At 38.1% G+C, this 19,210-nt stretch overlaps 3 protein-coding genes and 1 long non-coding RNA gene across 15 annotated transcripts in view; 3 read left to right on the top strand and 1 right to left on the bottom strand.

The window, feature by feature from the left end:
- Positions 1–13: 13 nt before the first annotated feature.
- On the bottom strand, positions 14–2,816 carry LOC111487187 (ABC transporter G family member 6-like). Its single transcript, XM_023134484.1, has 2 exons — positions 2,488–2,816; positions 14–2,206 (listed from the first exon to the last, which is right to left on the bottom strand). The coding sequence occupies exons 1-2, from the start codon at positions 2,653–2,655 to the stop codon at positions 137–139; spliced, it is 2,238 nt and encodes a 745-aa protein (XP_022990252.1). The 5' UTR covers positions 2,656–2,816; the 3' UTR covers positions 14–136.
- Positions 2,817–4,567: 1,751 nt separating this feature from the next.
- Positions 4,568–14,981, top strand: LOC111487178. 10 transcript variants are annotated; one of them, XM_023134467.1, is made up of 5 exons: positions 4,568–4,759; positions 4,868–4,916; positions 5,615–5,741; positions 11,595–13,429; positions 13,543–14,981. In XM_023134467.1, exons 3-5 carry the CDS (start codon positions 5,715–5,717, stop codon positions 14,693–14,695), a joined length of 3,015 nt encoding a protein of 1,004 aa, XP_022990235.1. In that variant the 5' UTR covers positions 4,568–4,759; positions 4,868–4,916; positions 5,615–5,714; the 3' UTR covers positions 14,696–14,981. The 10 variants fall into 10 exon arrangements, 9 of the variants coding, with proteins under 9 accessions (XP_022990235.1, XP_022990234.1, XP_022990233.1 ...); XM_023134466.1 differs by having other exon boundaries at positions 5,610–5,741; XM_023134465.1 differs by lacking the exon at positions 4,868–4,916.
- A 133-nt stretch (positions 14,982–15,114) lies between these two features.
- On the top strand, positions 15,115–16,811 carry LOC111487358. The gene is made up of 2 exons (XR_002719045.1): positions 15,115–15,235; positions 15,391–16,811. It is a non-coding gene; the product is annotated as an uncharacterized LOC111487358 (long non-coding RNA).
- A 667-nt stretch (positions 16,812–17,478) lies between these two features.
- Positions 17,479–19,210, top strand: part of LOC111487233 (fructose-bisphosphate aldolase-lysine N-methyltransferase, chloroplastic) — a 6,576-nt gene continuing 4,844 nt past the window's right edge. The window contains exons 1-6 of one of the 3 annotated variants that reach the window (XM_023134572.1): positions 17,479–17,654; positions 17,759–17,888; positions 17,976–18,112; positions 18,204–18,267; positions 18,357–18,467; positions 18,601–18,660. In XM_023134572.1, the coding sequence (XP_022990340.1) occupies positions 17,775–17,888; positions 17,976–18,112; positions 18,204–18,267; positions 18,357–18,467; positions 18,601–18,660 (486 nt within the window). In that variant the 5' untranslated portion in view covers positions 17,479–17,654; positions 17,759–17,774. Of the gene's footprint in view, positions 17,655–17,758; positions 17,889–17,975; positions 18,113–18,198; positions 18,268–18,356; positions 18,468–18,600; positions 18,661–19,210 lie in introns of those variants that run through there. The other 2 variants (XM_023134573.1, XM_023134574.1) reach the window with 2 other exon arrangements.

Raw genomic sequence — 19,210 nt, 5'->3', positions numbered from 1 at the left:
AAAAAAAAAAAAAAAAAAAAAAAAAAAAAAAAAAAAAAAAAAAAAAAAAAAAAAAAAAAAAACGAACCCATTTGAACATTCCTTCGAACCCAAACAATCCTGATTTCCGCCGCCATTGATTTCTCCTATTTCTTGTTCATCTTCTCTTGTTCTTGCTTCCAATCAGAAGGGAAAAGTAGAACAGAATCCTGAACAAAAATCCCCAAGCCACAGTCACCAGCAAGCAATTCCACTTGCTCAAATCCGTCACTCCTTGCTGTTGCAGAATGTCAGATCCCGTCGTCAAGCAAGTGGATCTCGTGATCTTCATCCCCAGAGTGTTGCTCATATTCTCCAGAAGCTTCAATTTCAGGGCGGTCGGCACGATTCCCAGCGGCGTATTGTCGAAAATCTGCACGCCTCTCACGAAGCACTTCGTCGGATTGCCGAATTCGTTCTGTAAAACGGCTTCATACGGGTACTTCACAAGCGAAATGTAATGGAACCAGATCCAGTAACCTGGAATTCGATCGCGCGTGATGAAGAATCCACTGAAGAGAAGGAAATAGGCTAAAATCGCTACGACAATGGTGTAGCCAAGCATTACATGAGGCACTACTCCCGAAAGGAAAGTGACGAATGAACTTCCTGCCCAGAACGCAGCAAAGATTATCAGAAAGTAGAACAAGAAACCTGTGATTCCGCCGTCCAGTCCGACGGCCCAAAATGTCGTGGCTGCGAAAGCTAAGGACAGGAAAATCAGCGCTGGTAAGGCTACCAGAGAGTGAGATAGAACGTATGAGGATCTCCTGTATGCGTTGTAGGCTGTTTCTCTCATGAAAATGTACCGTTCTTGAAGAAACACTGGAAGAGCATCGGCGCAGGTGTAGAAGGTTGTGGACATGGCGAAAGCGAAAAAACCTAACCGTTCTTGAACGCCTTTTGGTGAGTTATCTAGTTGCCAAAACATGGTGGCGAGGATGAAACCGGTGACTAAGACGGCGCCGAGTCGGATTCCGAAGAGCTCTGGCATTCGGCGGGAGTTTAGCATCGATCGCTTTGAGAGAACAGCCATTTCGATCCAGAATGGATTTGCAAAGGTTGGAACCATGGAGCTAGGGCTCGCGTCGTTGTTGGTTGCGCCAGAGACTAATTTTCCTCTTGAAATGCTTGCGCTGATGGCTTCCTTTAACGACGTGCTCTGCTGATCTGACTCTGATTTTGGAATGTTCTTCATGCTCTGCCATGATTTGTTGAATTCAACCAAGCTCTTGGTTCCTCCCGGGGAGCCTTCGAGTTCTCGAATCCGATCGAGCGCGAACTCAGTCCTGTTCTCGTTTTCCGGTATTGGATGACCGAACTCTGCGAAATACATCGGTAGATTGACAGGGGAGCCACTGTAAACGGTTTGTCCACGAGAGAGGAACAACAGTCGATCTAGCAATCCGAGAATCCGATAACTCGGCTGGTGAACGGACATGACGACGATGCTACCACTCTGAGCAATCCTCTGCAAAACTTTCACCACCATGAACGCACTAGTCGAATCCAGTCCCGATGTCGGCTCGTCGAGGAAGAGAATGATCGGATCGTGGATTATGTCGATTCCAATCGAGACTCGTCTCCGCTCTCCGCCGGAGACGCCGCGGTGTCCTTCATCGCCAATCACAGTCTTCGCTGCATTCCGTAGCCCTAACTGATCAATCAACGCTTGAACTCGCAATTTCTTCTTCGATTTCGAAAGCGTTCGAGGCAATCGAAACTCGGCCGAGAACATTAGTGTTTCCTCCACCGTAAGCATCGGGAAGAGAAGATCATCTTGCATAACGTAAGCAGAGATTACCTTCAACAATCTCGATTCCAACACCTCACCGTTTAATCTCACTGTTCCTTTCAAGCTTCCTTTAGCAATTCTATTAGCTAATGCATCAATCAACGTCGATTTTCCCGAGCCACTCGCTCCAAGAACGGCCAAAATCTCGCCCTCTCGAGCCTCACCGGAGATGTTGTTCAACAGAGTCTTCGTCTTCGTGAATAGGCTGTCGCCAACGACTGTCTCATCGGCCGGAGAACCGCCGAGTCTATTCCCCCGTTGCTGGAAAACCGACGAGAAACTAAGCTTACGACGAACTTTGACGCTGTATGTGAGATTGTTGAAGGAAAGCATTAATGGCAGAGACCTCGGCTCCAAATTCACGCCGTCCATGTCCACCACCTGATCATGAACCTGACCATCATCCATTCCTTTAAATTCTGAGTCTAATATTTGAGCTAATTACAGATTAATTTACTGGTTTTTTCATCAAATTTTCCTTAAATTTGGTTTATGAAACTCCTAATCCAACTTAATGATGTCTAACACATAAAATGAGTCTTTATTCAACATTAATAAATGATTAAACTTGACGCTAATATCTCTCACTCAAACGACCTCTTATTGAGTATCGATTTGTAAAACATACATACGAAAATTTCAGCTTTTGAATTTAGTAGTTATCTAACACATACCGGCGTCTCGTTTCCATCTCCGTTCGCCTCCCGCCGCATGTCACCGACCCGTTTGAAAAGCTGACCAAGAGTAGGAGATATGCCAACAAATGAGCGTGGGCGATCATGAAGCTCCACATCATTAAAAAACGCAACTGTATCTCTAGTGGGTGACATATTCTCGACCATAAATGAACTTTTAATAACAAAAACGCTCTCAAAATATATACCGACGACCCCCCCAAAAAAAAAAAAGCACTTTTGTAAGAAAATGGGTTCTTAACAATTTGCAAAAACACAATAAAGCTGATATAATATGAGAAGAGAAGGGGGGTTGGAGAGTGTGGTTACACAGTTAGGTTAGAGTTGGAACAGTTTCACAAGGAAGAAAGATATGGAGAAAAAAAAAGGTGGCCTAAAAATTAATATATAATATGGATGCTTTTACAAGAGAAAGGCACTGACAAATGGGGATTTGCCACGTGTAATGAGGATTATTTGGGGTTTCTTAATGTTCACACTTTATGCTTGTAAATTTAGGTTGGGTGTTGATCTACTTCGTGAAGTAATCTAAAGGGTTATTGTTTATTCAGCACTGCACGGGCCGCCCTAAGGAAGAAAATTTCACACCGCATATGAAGGAGATTGCTTGGAAGTTAGGGCGTGGCAGGTAATTTTAGCAAACTTGTTGAATTAAATATTTCAAACCAAGTACTGTTTTTTTATATGAAAAGGAGAAAGATCGAGTTTTATAAACTTTTGATATGAGCTAGCTCAGTAGGTGAGACGTCTATGAATAAGATAGTATTAAAGTCATGCTTAAAACTTAGCCAAACATAATCACGAATGAGTTTTATTAAACGAGCTTGGTGTACTATGGAGAATGTTGGATGAAAATCCCACATCGACATCGGCTAATTTAGAGAATGATCCTGAGTTTATAATCAAATAATACTATTTTCATTAGTACGAGACGTTCTTGAAAAGCCAAAGCAAAGTTATGGGAGTTTATGTTCGGATAGGAAAAAAAGAGCTGTTGGGGTTTTGAAATTGTGTGAAGTTGGTGGATAATGTTGTTGGGCTACCGCATGGAATGGGACACCAATCTTAAATGGAAACGTCGACGTTTTTCTCTCTCTTACCTTGCCCACATGCTTTTCCCCAACGGTGTCCGTTTTGTTTGTTCAAACTTTCTCAACCTTTTTCAGCTAAATTTTTCTTTTCATCGCTTCACAATCATTTCGTGTCATTTTTTAAGGGCTTTCCAACTTTCATCGATCATCGAGTTTATTCGAATATCTACTAATTTGTATATTTATTTGTGATCGACATGTAAAAGAGGGATACATATATTTATCTATTTTGATTCGTTACGTATCGTCGTCAGCCTCACAGTTTTAAAACATGTCTACTAGGGAGAGGTTTCCACGTTCTTATAAGGAATGTTTTAGGAGCCAACAACTCAAGCCCATTGTTAGTAGATATTGTCTGCTTTGGCTTGATACGTATCGCCGTTAGTCTCACAGTTTTAAAACGTTACATTAAGGAGAAGTTTTCATACCCTTATAATGAATATTTTGTTTCTCTTTCCAACTAATGTGGAATCTCACAATCTACCTCCTTAGGGGCTAACGTCCTCGCTGACACATCACCCAGTGTCTTGCACTAATATCATTTGTAACAACTCATGTCTACTGCTAGTAGATATTGTCCACTTTGGTCTGTTATACGTATAGTCATCAACCTCACGATTTAAAAAATGCGTCTATTAGGGAGAAGTTTCCACACCCTTATAAGAAATATTTCACCAATTAAAAAAACTATTCTAGTAGGGTAACTTAAATGTCATATGTTACGTGACTTTCTTATGACCATCCGATCCGATCGTAGCAAGATCAAGTCTCAACAATGGATTATATTTGGGCCTAAGGCCCAAATTAGTTTGTTGGGCCCTAATGATAAGCTTGTTGGGCCCTAATGATAGATCCAAAAGCAGTCAAGCCCAATCCACAAGCAACCTTGAAGCCCAGAATGAGCCGTGAAAAACTCTATAAATATAGGGCTCCTCTTTAACCTGAATATTTAAACCCTAAAATTTCATTTTATAAGACAAATAATCGAAGAACGATCTCGTACAACATTCTCCCGAACTTGTACGAATGAATACAAATTTAATGATGGTAGGTATATACAAAGAGAAAAGAAAAAAGTAAAAGCCCTAATTTCTGGACCATTTCTGAGTTTGCGAAGAGCCGACTTTTCACCTTCCATGAACAATCTCCATCTCCCGAAGGTAATCTTATTCGTTGTTTATCCATTTCTTCAATCTTTTCCTGCCGATTTGGGTTAGCGATATCGTCGATTAGGGTTTCTTATGTTTCTGCCTTGATTCGATTGTTAGTCTGTCTAGTTATCATCAGCAAGACGAACGCGTATTAATCAGCGTTTCGGTATTGTTTGCATCTCTTCCTTTAGGATGGTAATCTCTTTGAATCGGCTGACTAAGACAGCTTTACCTGCTATCGAGTATGTTTCTTTCGAGGCAGATTTGTGGAAGTTTGAATTATTTGTCGAGGAGCAGTTATTCAAATATCGGGATGTCTTCTAGCAATTCGATCGAATTCCTTATCAAGTGGTTGAATATATGGGGAATTATGCCTTTTTTATTGTTCCTTTTAATTTTATCATTAATTTTGTATTGTTCACAAGGATTCTAGCATCTTTTGTTCATTTATAGGTGGATGGAGAAATTTTTGCGTGGGTATGAGAGTAATAATTAGGGAGATCGAGGAAGTATGAGACTCTGCATAGTTGCTCTGAGATTTAACTATGTTATACCCAAAAGTTAACTGCTGGAGTTTGATAAGAGTTTATTTTGCTGGGTGTCATCTGATCCAATCTCGAGGCGTGGACCATCTAAACTTTTGTAGTTAAATTTTTAACACAAGAACTTCTTAGGGCATGCAGGATTTAAGATTTGGATTCGGGTATTATTATATTTTTCATGATTAAAGCTTGCTGCATCGCTACTTTCTGTAGTCTTGGCTTCAGTTTAATTGATTATTTCGACTCAATGTCGGTGTGTAAGCTATCTTGTATGTTGAATCCTTTCGAGGATTACTAATGTATTTGTATCCATACAGTGCAGAATTTGAAAGTGATGCCTGAGATTTTAGTGAGAATTCTGCGTTGGATTAAAGTGATAAAAGATGAAGAAAATTTATAAAGACACTTGAGATATTGGAAGAATGATGGCCGTACCAGAAAGTGAAGAGGTGCCATGATATTTTTCTTTGCTGTTTATGTATTTTGAAGATCGTGCAAGTGTTTTTTATGGTTATAATTATTGTCAGTAAATGTTGTATTGGCACTTGGTAGGTTGTTTTTAAGCACATTGGGTTTTCAGGTAGTGATTATGATGCAAGTCTCCCTATCAAAAAAAGAAGATTCTCGGTTATACAGCCTCCTCCGTTTCCATCTAAAGATATATCTCCAGATGGGAATTTAACGAAGACTGAACAGCTATCTCCACCTAAAGGCGTATCTTTGTTTCATACCGATGAAAATTTAATGAAGAGTGAACGGCCAAGTCTATCTGTGACAATAGTTTCAAGTTCTAGTGCAATCACAAGTCCTAGGTTGTCCAACAAGATCCAGGATTGTGCTTGTGACGAGAACGAAGGAAAATCTGATACTGATTCATGTTATGGGGCTATAGTCCAGAATGATATTGGAATAACAGGAGTGAAGTTTCAGGAACCCATTTTGGGAGGGCGTGCTTGTTTTCATAGTTATGTTGAACGCGAAGATAAGTCCTTGATAACCGAAAAACACACAGTTCATGCATTAACAGAAATCTGTGTGGGGATGGAGTTATCATCAACTAACCTCAACTCTGACCTTCTTGCTGCTAACAATGAGGAAGAAATTGATGTAAAAGTTGAAGGAGGTATCAGTAGGTTTCAAGGAACATATGAATCTGAAATTGATTCCTGAAAAGAGTGATTTGAATTTCCTGAAGCAGAATTCTTTGGAACCTGTGTTACTGGACTTGTCTTTAAACAAACAAGGAAGTAACGCCCATTGTACTGTGGGGTCTGATTATGATTGTTCTCTTCAGCAGTCAATTAGGGAAAATTGGGATCTGAATACCTCAATGGAGTTTTTGGGAAGGCTGTGCAAGTGATGACCATCGAGTGCAAGCTTCCAGTTGTTCATGCAGACACAATTGTCTCTACATGTAGATGCTTAACTGAAATGGTGATGACTGATATTCTGTCAGGAAAACTAACCCCTTTGGATCAGGGTGATCATCTTCATCTAAGTCTTAGTTCATCTAATCTTAGTCATGTATTGAGTCAGGAACAAAGTCCATTGTCCAAGTTAGACATAAGAAAAACAAATCCTTTTTTATGCTTACCTGGCAGAGGGTATGCAGTTTGATGATCTTGATGGTGCACGGCCGATAATGGACTTGGACTATCAGATGGTGCTGCAATGAAGCATGAATTAGATGATCAATGCAGTCTTGAAATTCCCAACACGTTAGATATTTGTAGTCCAATGAACATAGTTAAGGCTAAATCTGAATCAGTTTATGTAAGCAAACAGAGAGCACACGAGGCATTAGGGAGTAGATTAGAACTGGTTGGTAAAGAAGTTCTTCCAGTTGATAATTCTTGTCCTATAGCAATGCCTTTTGCGGCAGAAATGCCAGAAGCAGCTGAAAATCCTTGTTCAACTGATTTGATTACTTGATAGGAAACTGCCCCAGGACAAATGTGTTTGTAGTGGTCGACTTATTATCAACTCCGAAATGACGGATGTAAGCAAGGATTCAGGTTCCAAAGATTCATGTAGTTCTGTTATAAAACTATCCGCTGTTGAAGATGAAAATCAGAATATTCCGAGAGCATCCCTTAAAAGTTGTGAATGATCAGTACGCTAGTTTGCAGGGAGGTGAGGAAAGTTCTGTGAGTAATGAGGAAAAGATCCTATAGTCCTGAATATGAATCAGATGGAAAGCGGGATGTGAATGAGGCCATGAATGCACTAGATAATGATATAGAAGAAGATTATGAAGACGGAGAGGTTCGGGTACCGATATTTAAAACTCGAGTAGAAAGCAGTGTATATAGAAAGCCCTAGATAATGGACTTGTTGAAGAGAATACCAGTAGGGGTGTGCTTGAGCGAGGCCAACAAAGCTATAAAAGCCACAGGTACAAGGCAATTCTTTCAGTGTGAGAAAATAGATGCCTTGGAGGCCCAGGAAATTGCTTCTGAGAAAGCTACTAATGGAATTGAAGAACCAATAGTGAAAAATTTTCATAGTTTGATGCAGAGAATGTTAAACCTGTAGATTTAGTACAAAACGATGATCTAGCTTTGCCGAACGTTAAGACGTTAAATAATGATGATGTGACTGATGATTTTACTAATCGCAGCGGAGATAGCCAGTTGGTTAATCCGTGACAAGCTTCTTCATCTCCTAGTGAAACAAGATCTAATTTAGCGAGGTCGGTTTTTACACAATCTGATAGGGGGAACAAATACCCGACATGGCACATGAAGGGGGAAAATTACAATCTCAAGGAAGGTGATTATTTCTTAACTGCACTAAAATTGCACTGATTGCTTCCTGCATTGCTGATTTCTATCACCCCGAACGAATTTTACTGGTAGAATAGATGCAAGAATCTATCAGCCCGAACGAATTTTACTCGTAGAAGAGGTAGATTCACTATTCAGATAAACCAAGGTGACTGAAATTTTAATCCAGGAGTTCACAATGATCAAATTCTACCATTTGATGCATACCTGCTGTTTCTGATGGTGGCATTGATCAAAACCACTATAAAATTAAGCCCGAGGGTCCGTTTTGTAGTGCTGGTCAACAGGGTAGACAAATATTAGATGATGAAATCCCCCTTTGTGATATACCCTCTAGGAGGAGGTCACCTGATATAAGAGGAGGACCTCGGATACGAGGTGTTAAAATGGTGCACAGAACACCTAGAAATATCAGTCTTAAGTCGATGCATTCGTTAACCTGGGTCCGAATCAGTTGGACTGCAACACGGTGAAACGTTTACGAGGACTTTTGAAGATGAGACCATGGATCCAATATACGACACCCTCAACCTCGATTTGTGAAGTAGATAGGAACTTTCCTATTCAAAGGAAAAGTTTTCCCAGAGTTGGTTCTAGATCTCCAGGACGGTTTAGAGGACGCCCTCCTGGCTAATGGTTTCCATCCAAAAGAAAGTCCGACAGGTTTTTTGGACATTCAGAAATGGCTCATCGAAGTCCGACATGTTACAGGATGAGATCTCCTGATCAATCTCCACCTATTGATTGAGATCTGCCAATTCGAAGACGGGGTTTCTTAGTTTCGCCACTGCCTTGGTATGGATTTTTCTCGTGACCACGAACATAGGAACTGAACTGACAGAATCTCCTTTAGAAACAGGAGGTTTGAAGATATGGATCCTCAAGATAGGATAGAGGGCGGTGAATACTTGGATGGGTCTGTCGAACTGACTTTGATGGCAACGGTGACGATCGAAGAAGGTTTCATGAAAGATATGAACATCAAAGACACGAACATTGTTACCCGTTGCCAGCTGCAATGTAACAATCCTGATGGTAAAGATTATCGTAACGGTATTATGGGCGAAAGGCCCCAATACTGTGCTGATGATGAACGAGGTACGTTTAGGGTGAGGGAATTTGATTTACCTAGACAAACAGGTATGATGAAGAGCATGGAGTTGAAGATTATAGACATGCTCGACAGTCGTGGAATGAACATACTAGGTTCAGGTCAGTCGGGTTGAAATATTTGCTAGACCCAATATAATTGTTTGAGTTGACTCAACGTAGTTGTTCTGAAAACATGTTAGATAAATAAATACAAATATTGAATTGAGATTTATAATTGGTAAAATTACATTTTAATCCTTCACAAGTTCCTATTTTTTCAAATTTAGATGGAGAATAATAATTTAGAGTATTTATGAAATTAAATAAATATTAATCGATGAAAAAGTCCCGTTCAATCCAATAATTTAGTCAAATATAAATAAAAAGGTTGGTAGTGGAATAAAGGGTGTGGGCCAGGGTATCGATAGTCAAAAGCGACGCTATTTAGCTGCCCACGTGTTGCCATTTGAGAACGCCAACGCAAAAATTCCCACTCATTAAGTTGTGGACAATAATGCTTTTCCATACAATAAAAAGTTATAATTATTAAAAATTAGACTCATTACTTTCTTAAAATTATAATTATTTCAAAATAAAAAACGAAAAATCTTGAAAAATATAAATTAAATGTGTTTACTATTTATCTCGGTTTGTCAAATTTAACTAGTTGTTGAATTCAGTGTTCTTTAAAAAAAAAAAATATATTTTAAATACTTTTTATAAAATATATTTTAAAAATAAATGGTTAAATGTTTTAAATAGTATTTTTATACCTATATAGTATGCTCGGAGAGAGGATGAACTGTGAGATTACATCGATTGGAAGCGATCTAAAATGGGGTGAACTGTGAGATCCCCACAATCGAAATAATGACTAAGAATTTTTTTAAAAAAATATTTGATAGGCTTCTAAAACTTTTCAACGCATAATAATTAAAAGAATATTAATTAACTCGAAAAAGTTAATTACAAATTATAATTTAAAAAAAAATGAATAGTGTGTAAATAATAAATAATGCTATAAGTTTAAAAAATTAAGGGAAATTAATCATAGGGTCTATATTCCATTCCATGCTATGGATGAACTTTTACATCTTAGGGAGATTCTCAATTTCTCTCTCTCAGTCACATTATATTATATAATTTAAAAGGAAAAGGAAAAAAGAAAAAAAAAAAAGAAAAGGAAAATAACCAAAGCCCTAGTTTTCCTGGATCTTCTCTATAAGTTTGCGTGGAGCCGAATCTCCACCTTCCACGCAAATTCTCCATCTCCCATACTTAATCCTTTGCCGATTGCGAATAGTATTTCTCTCGTCATCGTCGATTTGGGTCAATGCCATCGTCGATTTGGGTTTCTCATGTTATTGTCTTGATTCGATTGTTAGTTTCTCTCGTTACCGTCAGACATACAAGCGCGTATTAGATCTGCGTTTCGGTATTTTTCGCATCTCTGCCTTTAGGATAGCAATCTCTTTGAATCGGCTGAGTAAGATAGATTTATCTGTTATCGAGCATGTTTCTTTCGAGGCAGAGGGGAGTTTTGTGGAAGTTTGAGTTATTGGTTGAGGAGAAGCTGTTCAAATACTGGGATGTCTTTTAGCAATTCAATCGAATTCCTTATCAAGTGATTCTGACGATTTGCTGGTCGGTTAGATGTGGAATATGCTTGCGTACATGGGGGGTTTATGCTTCTTTATTTGTGTTCCTTTTAATGTTTTTCGTCGAGTTTGTATTGTACGTTAGGAATCTGGCATCTTTTGTTCTTTTATGAGCTGGATGGAGAAGTTTTTGCGTGGATGTGAGAATAATAATTAGGGAAATCGGGGAAGTATGAGATTGTGCATTGTTGCTCTGAGATTTAATAACATTATGCCCAAAAGTTCACTGCTGGAGTTTGATATAGAGTTAATTGTGCTGGGTCTCATCTGATCCAATCTCAAGGCATGGATCGTCTAAGCTTTTGTGGTTGAAGTTTGAACACAGGAACTTCTTATGCTAAGATGGGCATGCAGAATTTAAGATTTGGGTGCAGGTTTTACGATATCTTCACGATGGAAATGTTCTGCATCGCTAATTTCTGTAGTTTTTGCTTTCAGATTAAATGATTGTTTCCACATAATGTCTGTCATATGCTATCTTGCATATTGAATCTTTTTGAAGATTACTAATGTATTAGTATCCATACGGTGCAGAATTTGAGAGTGACTCCTGGGAAGTTAGTGAGAATTTGGTGTTGGAATAAAGTGATAAAAGACCAAGATACTTTTTTAAGCCTCTGAGCTCTTGGAATAATGATGGCCGTACCAGAAAGTGAAGAGGTGCACTATATTTTTCTTTGCTGTTTTCTGGATTTTGAAGATCGTGCTAGGTTTCTCTTATATGGTTATAATTATTGTCAGTAAATGTTCTATTGGCACTTGGCAGGTTGGTTTTAAGCGCATTGGGTTGTCAGCTACTGATTATGGTGCAAGTCTTCCTATCAAGAAAAGGAGATTTCCGGTTGTGCAGTCTCCCCCCTCTCCATCTAAAGATATATCTTCATTTCATCCAGATGGAAATTTAATGAAGATTGAACAGCCATCTCCACCTAAGGATGAATTGTTTCATATCGATGCAAATTTAACGAGTGAAAGGCCGAGTCTATCTGTGACAATAGTTTCAAGTTCTAGTGCAGTCACAAGTTCTGGGTTGTTGAACAAGAACCAGGATTGCGTTTCTAACGAAAATAAAGGCGAATCTGGAACTGATTCATGTTATGTGGATGTGGTCCAGAGTGATTCTGGAATGCCGGTAGTAAAGTTTCAGGAATCTAGTTTGGGAGGGCATGTTTCTTTGAATGGTTATGTTGAATGTGAAGACAAGTCCTTGGTAACCAAAAAACACACTGTTCATGCATCACCAGAGATCTGTGGGGGGCTGAAGTTATCATCAACTAGCCTTAATTCCGATCCTCATGCTGGTAACAAAGAGGAAGAAATTGATGTAAAAGTTGAAGGAGGAGCTGAAGTACCTGTAGGTTTGAAGGAAGATTTGAAACCAAAATTGGTTCCTGAAAAGAGTGATATGAATTTCCTGAAGCAGAACACTAAGGAACATATGTTACTGGACTTGTCTTTAAACAAGCCGGAAAGTGGCACCCACTGTGTCAAAGGTAATGCAGGGTCTGATTATGATGGTTCTCTTTTGCATTCAAACAGGGAAAATTGGGATCTAAATACCTCAATGGATTCATGGGAGAGTTCTACTAGTGATGCACCTGTAGGGCAGATATCATCCACTCAGACAAATACGGCTGCTGAGACAAATGCATGCTCATCTGAAATGGTTGAAAGTGACAATCCATGTGTAAAGCAAAGCTTTTTAGATGGTGAACCTAAAGGAAACTGTATTAATGAATGCATACCATCAAATGATCATCTTCATTTAAGTCTCAATTTATCTTATCCAAAGCCTATGCTTGAAGAAGATCCTTATCTTTCTGAATATGAATCAGATGGCAATTGGGATATTGCTGAGTCTGTCGATGATGATGATAATAATATAGAAGAAGATTATGAAGATGGTGAGGTTCGGGAAACAATGCCTGAAACTGAAGTAGAGGTCCATATGTGTGAGAAAAGAGGAATTGAGACTTTTGATCATGCTGATTGTGATGATAAGAAGATTGATTCAGTTGGATTTCCTAATCGTGAGGGTTTCACTTTAGGCTCTCTAGAACAGGAAACTGAACCAGAAAATCTGAATGTTAGAAGTGAAGACGATGTTCATACTACAACTACAAGTAAATCTTCTGAACAGGAAAATGAAGATCGTTGTGTGGAAGATGTACATGCCGTAGAGAATACTAGTATAGAGGATGTAAACAGGCCTGTGAAGACTGCAGGAAGAAACCAATTGTCTCAATATGATGAAAGGGATAACTTTGAGGGCCAGGACACTGCTGATAAAGCCATTGATGGAATTCAGGAATTGGTTCCGGCAGTTTCTCAGGGTGAGGTGGAGAGTGCTATAGCAGTAGATATAGTGCAGAATAAGGATTTAATTTTGCCTAGTGTCAAGGAGTCTGTAAGTAGTGATGATGTGAAGGATATTTATAGTGGCACTAAAAATAGCCGGATAATTAATCTTAATCGAGGTTCTGCTGATTCAACTCCTTGTAAGGAAAAATCTGGTTTTGTCAGGTCAGTTTTATCTCGTACTGATAGAGAGTTTGTACCCAGCATGGCACTTGAGGGAGCAAATGTGCAACCTCAAGAAAGGTGATCATCAGTTACTTGATCTCTTTGATCTGTTTTTCTTCTCAAACCTGTTTTATCTGTTCTTCTGCCTTCCTTATTTTATCCCTTTTTTATTTTTTCTTTTTTATTTTCAGAGATGACGCTTATGGTGATACTACCAAGAAATTTTCAGTCGACAGATCCCAGGATCAGTCACAATGGAAGAATTTTAGTCATAGAAGAGGGAGAAGTACTAATAGGTTGGATACCCAACCTGGGGAATGGGATTTTGGTCCCAACTTCTCTCCCGAAACATACACCGACCAACAGATTGATTACCATGTTCCTGGTCTTGATCAAAACCGATATAAAATTATTCCAGATGGTCCATTTGGTGGTGCTAACCATCGTGGTAGGCAATTGTCAGATGATGAGGGGCGTTATTTTTTCCATGGATCCTCAAGGAGGAAGTCACCTGGAAGAAGACATGGGCCGGTTGTACATGGTGGCAAAATGGTTAACAGAATTCCTAGAGATTTTAGTCCAAATAGATGCTTGGATGAGGGTGGGTCCTTTGATCGACAACATGGTGAAAAGTTCACTAGGAATTTTGCTGATGACACAGAGGATCCATTATATGCACGACCTCAACTTCCATATGAGGTAGACAGACCTTTCTTTCGGGAAAGAAGGAACTTCTCATTCCAAAGAAAGAGTTTTCCCAGAATCGATTCCAAATCTCCAGTAAGATCCCGAGCTCGTTCTCCTAACCAATGGTTTTCTTCGAAAAGATCTGATAGGTTTTGTGGACGTTCCGACATGATACATCGAAGACCTCCAAGTTATAGGATGGACAGGATAAGATCTCCTGATCAGCCTCCTATACGTGGGCGTATGGCAGGCCGAAGACAAGGATTCCGTTACCTTTCGCCATCTGATGATATGATGAGGGACGTGGGTCCTGCACCCGATCATGGCCCCATAAGGTCTCTTATTCCCAATAGGAATCAGAATGAAAGATTACCACTTAGAAACAGAAGTTTTGATGCTATAGATCCCAGAGGAAGGATTGAGAGCGACGAACTTTTTGATGGTCCTGTACGTTCGGGTCAATTGAGTGGGTATAATGGTGGTGAACATGAGGACGACGAAAGAAGATTTAATGAGAGACATGATCCTGTCCATTCTTTTAAGCATCCATATGATGATTCCGATGGTGAGAGATTTCGAAACAACGGTGAAGATTATTCTAGGCCTTTTAGATTTTGTGGAGAGAATGACTCAAGAATTGCATGGAAGAGAAGGTAGCTTTTTGGGAGAGAAAATGAGTTGAGAACTTTTACCAGGCGAGTGGAGATTTCTTTAGACTAGGTCATTCTGTTAGTTGTAACTTAGATGGTTCATAGATGATATTTTATGGTGCAAAGGGGGAAAATTTTTATGTTCTCTTTTGTTTTATTTCATAATTGCAATTGTAAAAAATTCCGTTCTCCATGCAGAAGAGTATATGCTTCTCAAGTGCTATTGTGACTTCAAAGTGACTAAACAACTATGCAAAAATTGTTCTCTTAATCGTTATGATCTTTCTTGTCCACTGCGGTGTTTACTTGCATAAAGTGCATGCTTATGCTCTTGATAGGCAATTTCAGCTCTTAGTAGGTAAATTCAGTGGAGTTGTTCTCCCTCTCCAATGCCAATATAAGGTGAAACTAAATAGTTTGAAATACTATCAGTTTGCAATTCTTTAAAAAAATTTATTGTTATGCATTTTGTTCCTTTAGTACACGTGCCTTCACTGCTTTACTGTTGAATTTTACAGTTCGTCTAGAGCATGGAGAATCACAAAAGGTATGTCTACGGTATTCTTGTCTATAAGTTTTTATTTGGTTGCATATGATTTATTGAGCTCATGCAGATTTATTAGTAAAAAAAGGAGCTCTACTTCAGTTGTACTGTTTAATTTGATTTTTTTTTTTTATTTTTTTTATATATTCTATTTGCAGATGTTCTAAATAGTGATGATGGCGCTTCAAAAGCGATGGTACTGAGTGACAATGACAAACAGCTCTTTGAGGTCCCTTTCTCCCTCTCTAGCTATAAAATCGTATTTTCAGGAAATTTTACACTAAAGCTGTTCATCATGAAATTTTGTTCAACTCTTAGTTGACTTGGCATTATCATGAAGTGGCTGTATGCTCTGGCAGTGTAGTTTGGTTACCTCTGTTTTCAAACCCAAAATCCCTTCTGCAATAGATATCTTTAGTTTATTTTATTGTTTATTTACCTAATAGTCTAGTTTTCTTTTCTTAACTAACTTCCTTTTTGACTTTCCACTTTCAAGTATCTGAATTCCTATGTCTAGGTCAGTGTAGTTCTTTTTTTCTTACCTGCTTGTATGATATGAATTCTGAACAATTCTTTTTAAAACCTTGGACATGTACAAGCTTCTCACTGTTAACTACATGTATTTGTGAAATTTATGTGCTATGAAGTAGTTGAAATCTAGATTTCACAGGTGAGATCTCACGTTGGTTGGAGAGAGAAACAAACCATTCCTTATAAGGCTGTGGAAATCTCTCTAGTGGACGCGTTTTAAAAGCTCGAATGAAAGCTCGGGAGAGAAAGCTCGTAAGGTAAAGCCTAGAAGGGAAAACTCGAAAGGTAAAGCTTAGAAGGGAAAGTTCAAAGAGAACAATATTTACTAGCGGTGGGCTTGAGCTGTTACAAATGGTATCAGAGCAAGAGACCGAGCGGTGTGCCAGCAAGGACGTTGGATCTCCATGGGAGATGGATTGTGAGATCCCTAGTGGAGAGGGGAGGAAGAATTCAACATTATCACTTTTTTACTCTAACTGCTTATTAATCAACTTACTTTTGCTAAAACTCACTCCCATAAACCTATTAGCTTCGCCATTTATGGACCTTTTAGTTTAAATTATCAACCCTCGTTTCTATTTTTCTAATGTAAATTGTATAGAATTTGAGTGCTGTCCAGACTTTAATAGATTTGTATTGGCAGGAGTGATTTTTTCTTTTTCTTTTTCTTTTTCTTTTTCTTTTTCTTTTCTGTGAGTGATGCAGTTCAAGCTTGTCTTCAGCTTGTGGAGATCACAAAGGAAACAACCAAGAGGGGCAGATTCCTCACCAAAAGATGCTCCAAAGGTTAGTGAAGTCCAGAAGTGAGTAGCTATCCCAATGAAATGGACACTCGATGGAACCATTACTATTTCAAAACCCTTCAAATTCTTTTGTAAGGTTGTGCTTATAACTTGATTTGCTGTAATGTTGGGTAAGTACAATCGATGCTCGAAAAACCCCTCAAACCGTCAAATTGGATATTCTTGTATCTTAATTTCAATCCCATAATTTTGTGTCAAACAAATTTAAATCTTATATCTAATAAAAGTCTAATTTTATTTGTGTATAATAGATCGTAGAATGTTCTTCATATAAAAATCCTTAAAACCCTTAGAAAGATGATCTTGTTTGGAAAGCATAAAGATCGATAATGAAACATTTTATTTGGAGAAAGGAATTCCTTGATTTTTAAACAAAATTATGTACCGCTTTATAATAGTCTTAAGAACTCTAATAATCTTGTTTGTGCCTTCCGATTCATGGTGTTAAACTTTTGTCGATGGGTTCATATTCCCATGCACACGTGCATAGTTTGACATATATCAATTAAATATTATAAGAAAATAACAACAAATTATTTAAACCCATTTGTATAAAATATTTATTTATTAATATAAATATATTTCTGAATTTTGTTTTTTTTTATTTTTTTTATTAAAATATATCTATCGACATCAATGCTTCAATTTTTGAACTTGAAGATGGTGGCGGCGCCGCCGACGTGGGTTAATGCTATTTTTGACTCGTTGGCTCTCTTTGATTTTTCGCCCTCTAAGTATGATTGTTATGTAAGTGATATGTTATATAATTTTATTTTAAAAAGTACGACAATTTTTTTTATAATAATAATAATGATGATGATAATTATTAATACGCAAAAGACTCGGATTAAATTAAAAAGTGTATATATATATATATATATTTTTTTGTTATTTGTTCAAGATTTAGTCATGGCGGACCCATTTCTGTGGTTTCGACAAGGAAATTTCCAATATGAAATTCGAAGGCCTTCAAAAAGGAATTCCCTAAAGTGATTGAAAGTTTGCCGCTAGAACTGGAAGTTGCAGAGCTCCTCTCTCACTCTTCGACCATTTTTGCCTCCATCGGAGCAACACAGCTTTTGTGCGAGGTAATGCAGTTCAATCATTCTTAAGTGCGAGTTATGCTTTGATGAAATTCGTAAAGTTTAGACAATATAGTATTGAAAATTTGTGACTGTTTGTACTAATACAGACATTCGAGCTCATAAATGCTATTGGGAACTCGATTCACCAATGTATGGCGATGGTGGACATCTCCAACAATTTATACTTCTCATTCTTTCCAATTAAATGCTCGCTTTTTAACCTCTTCTCAACTTGAGGTATATTGTTATTGCGTTTGATATGTTGAGCATGTGCACCTGGAATATTGAACGCTTGCTAATGTTACTTCCTCATTCCAAAATTAGATATCATCGAGCAGTCTTCTTGTGGATAACGTTTTGAGTACTACTGAAACTGATGATGTGTTTTTACCGTGGTTGGAAAGAAAATCGAATACGATGATTTCATCAGTGCTTTCTATCGGGAAATCTGATATTGGCAGGTAATTCAGCAGGCTTCTTTGATTTCAGCCATTACATTCATATGAGGTTTAATCAATTTAATCCAACATCGTTCTTCTTTTGCTAGTTTAGGTTTTTGTTCGCGTCTGAGACTATACGGGCTGGAGATTGCATTTTGAAGGTTCCTTTCAATGTGGTATGGTGTAAATAGCTTCGTGATGAAGTTCATAGTACTCTTGGAAAATATTTAGGATATAGATGATTGATATCTTTCATTCTTTGCAGCAAATCTCACCTGATATGCTTCCTTCGCCTATTAGAGATCTGTTAGGAGATGAGATTGGAAACGTTGCCAAGGTTGCTCTTGTGATTCTACTTGAACAGAAATTGGGTTCGGTAAGGATTCGGGGGTTATGTTTGTTATTTTAAAGATGAGAGCTATCTTTGCATTCAACTTTGCTACTAGCTCGAACAAGAAAATTAATTGAGATTTTTTATTTTGATATTCAAACTTGTTATTTCTTGGTAGGATTCTAAATGGGCTCCTTACATTATCCGACTTCCGAAACCATGGGAAATGCATAACACAGTTAGTACTCTGCCTATTCCTTTTATGCGCAGAAACAACCAATTTCATGTTGCGTGGTTGATAGAATGAATTTGATTACATGTTTACTCAGCTTGGGTAAGTATTGAGCCAAATGTTATTTTATTTTAGATCAAATGAGTGACTCTTGACCAAGGTGAGCATAGCTTAGCGATAATTGACATGTATTCTTGACCAAGAGGTCAGAGGTTCAAATCCTCTCACTCCAAAATATTGTTAAACTAAAAACGAAAGTGACTTGTGGAATAAATTGCGTCAATTATCCATATGGCGAAGTTAAAAATTCTCTGGATAAAGATTTTGCGGCTATTCTGTGGATGTAGTGGGAAAGACACTTTTGCTTACTTGTTCTTAAATGAATTTATTCTTTATGGGCATGCAAGAATTTATTAACATTACCTTAAATCATTTTCTGTTTTGTATGTTCTTCCTCATATAACATCAATTCATTTATATTTTATTCTACACCTTCTCTTAAAAGGTTACATTACAATATTGGTCATCATGGCTTCCTTTTTTTTTGGGGGGGGGG

This window comes from Cucurbita maxima, unplaced genomic scaffold (genome assembly GCF_002738345.1).
Source record: "Cucurbita maxima cultivar Rimu unplaced genomic scaffold, Cmax_1.0 Cma_Scf00012, whole genome shotgun sequence".
NCBI lineage: Eukaryota > Viridiplantae > Streptophyta > Magnoliopsida > Cucurbitales > Cucurbitaceae > Cucurbita > Cucurbita maxima.
The sequence above is the reverse complement of the archived record's forward strand: the minus strand, read 5'-3'. Positions and strand labels throughout refer to the sequence as shown.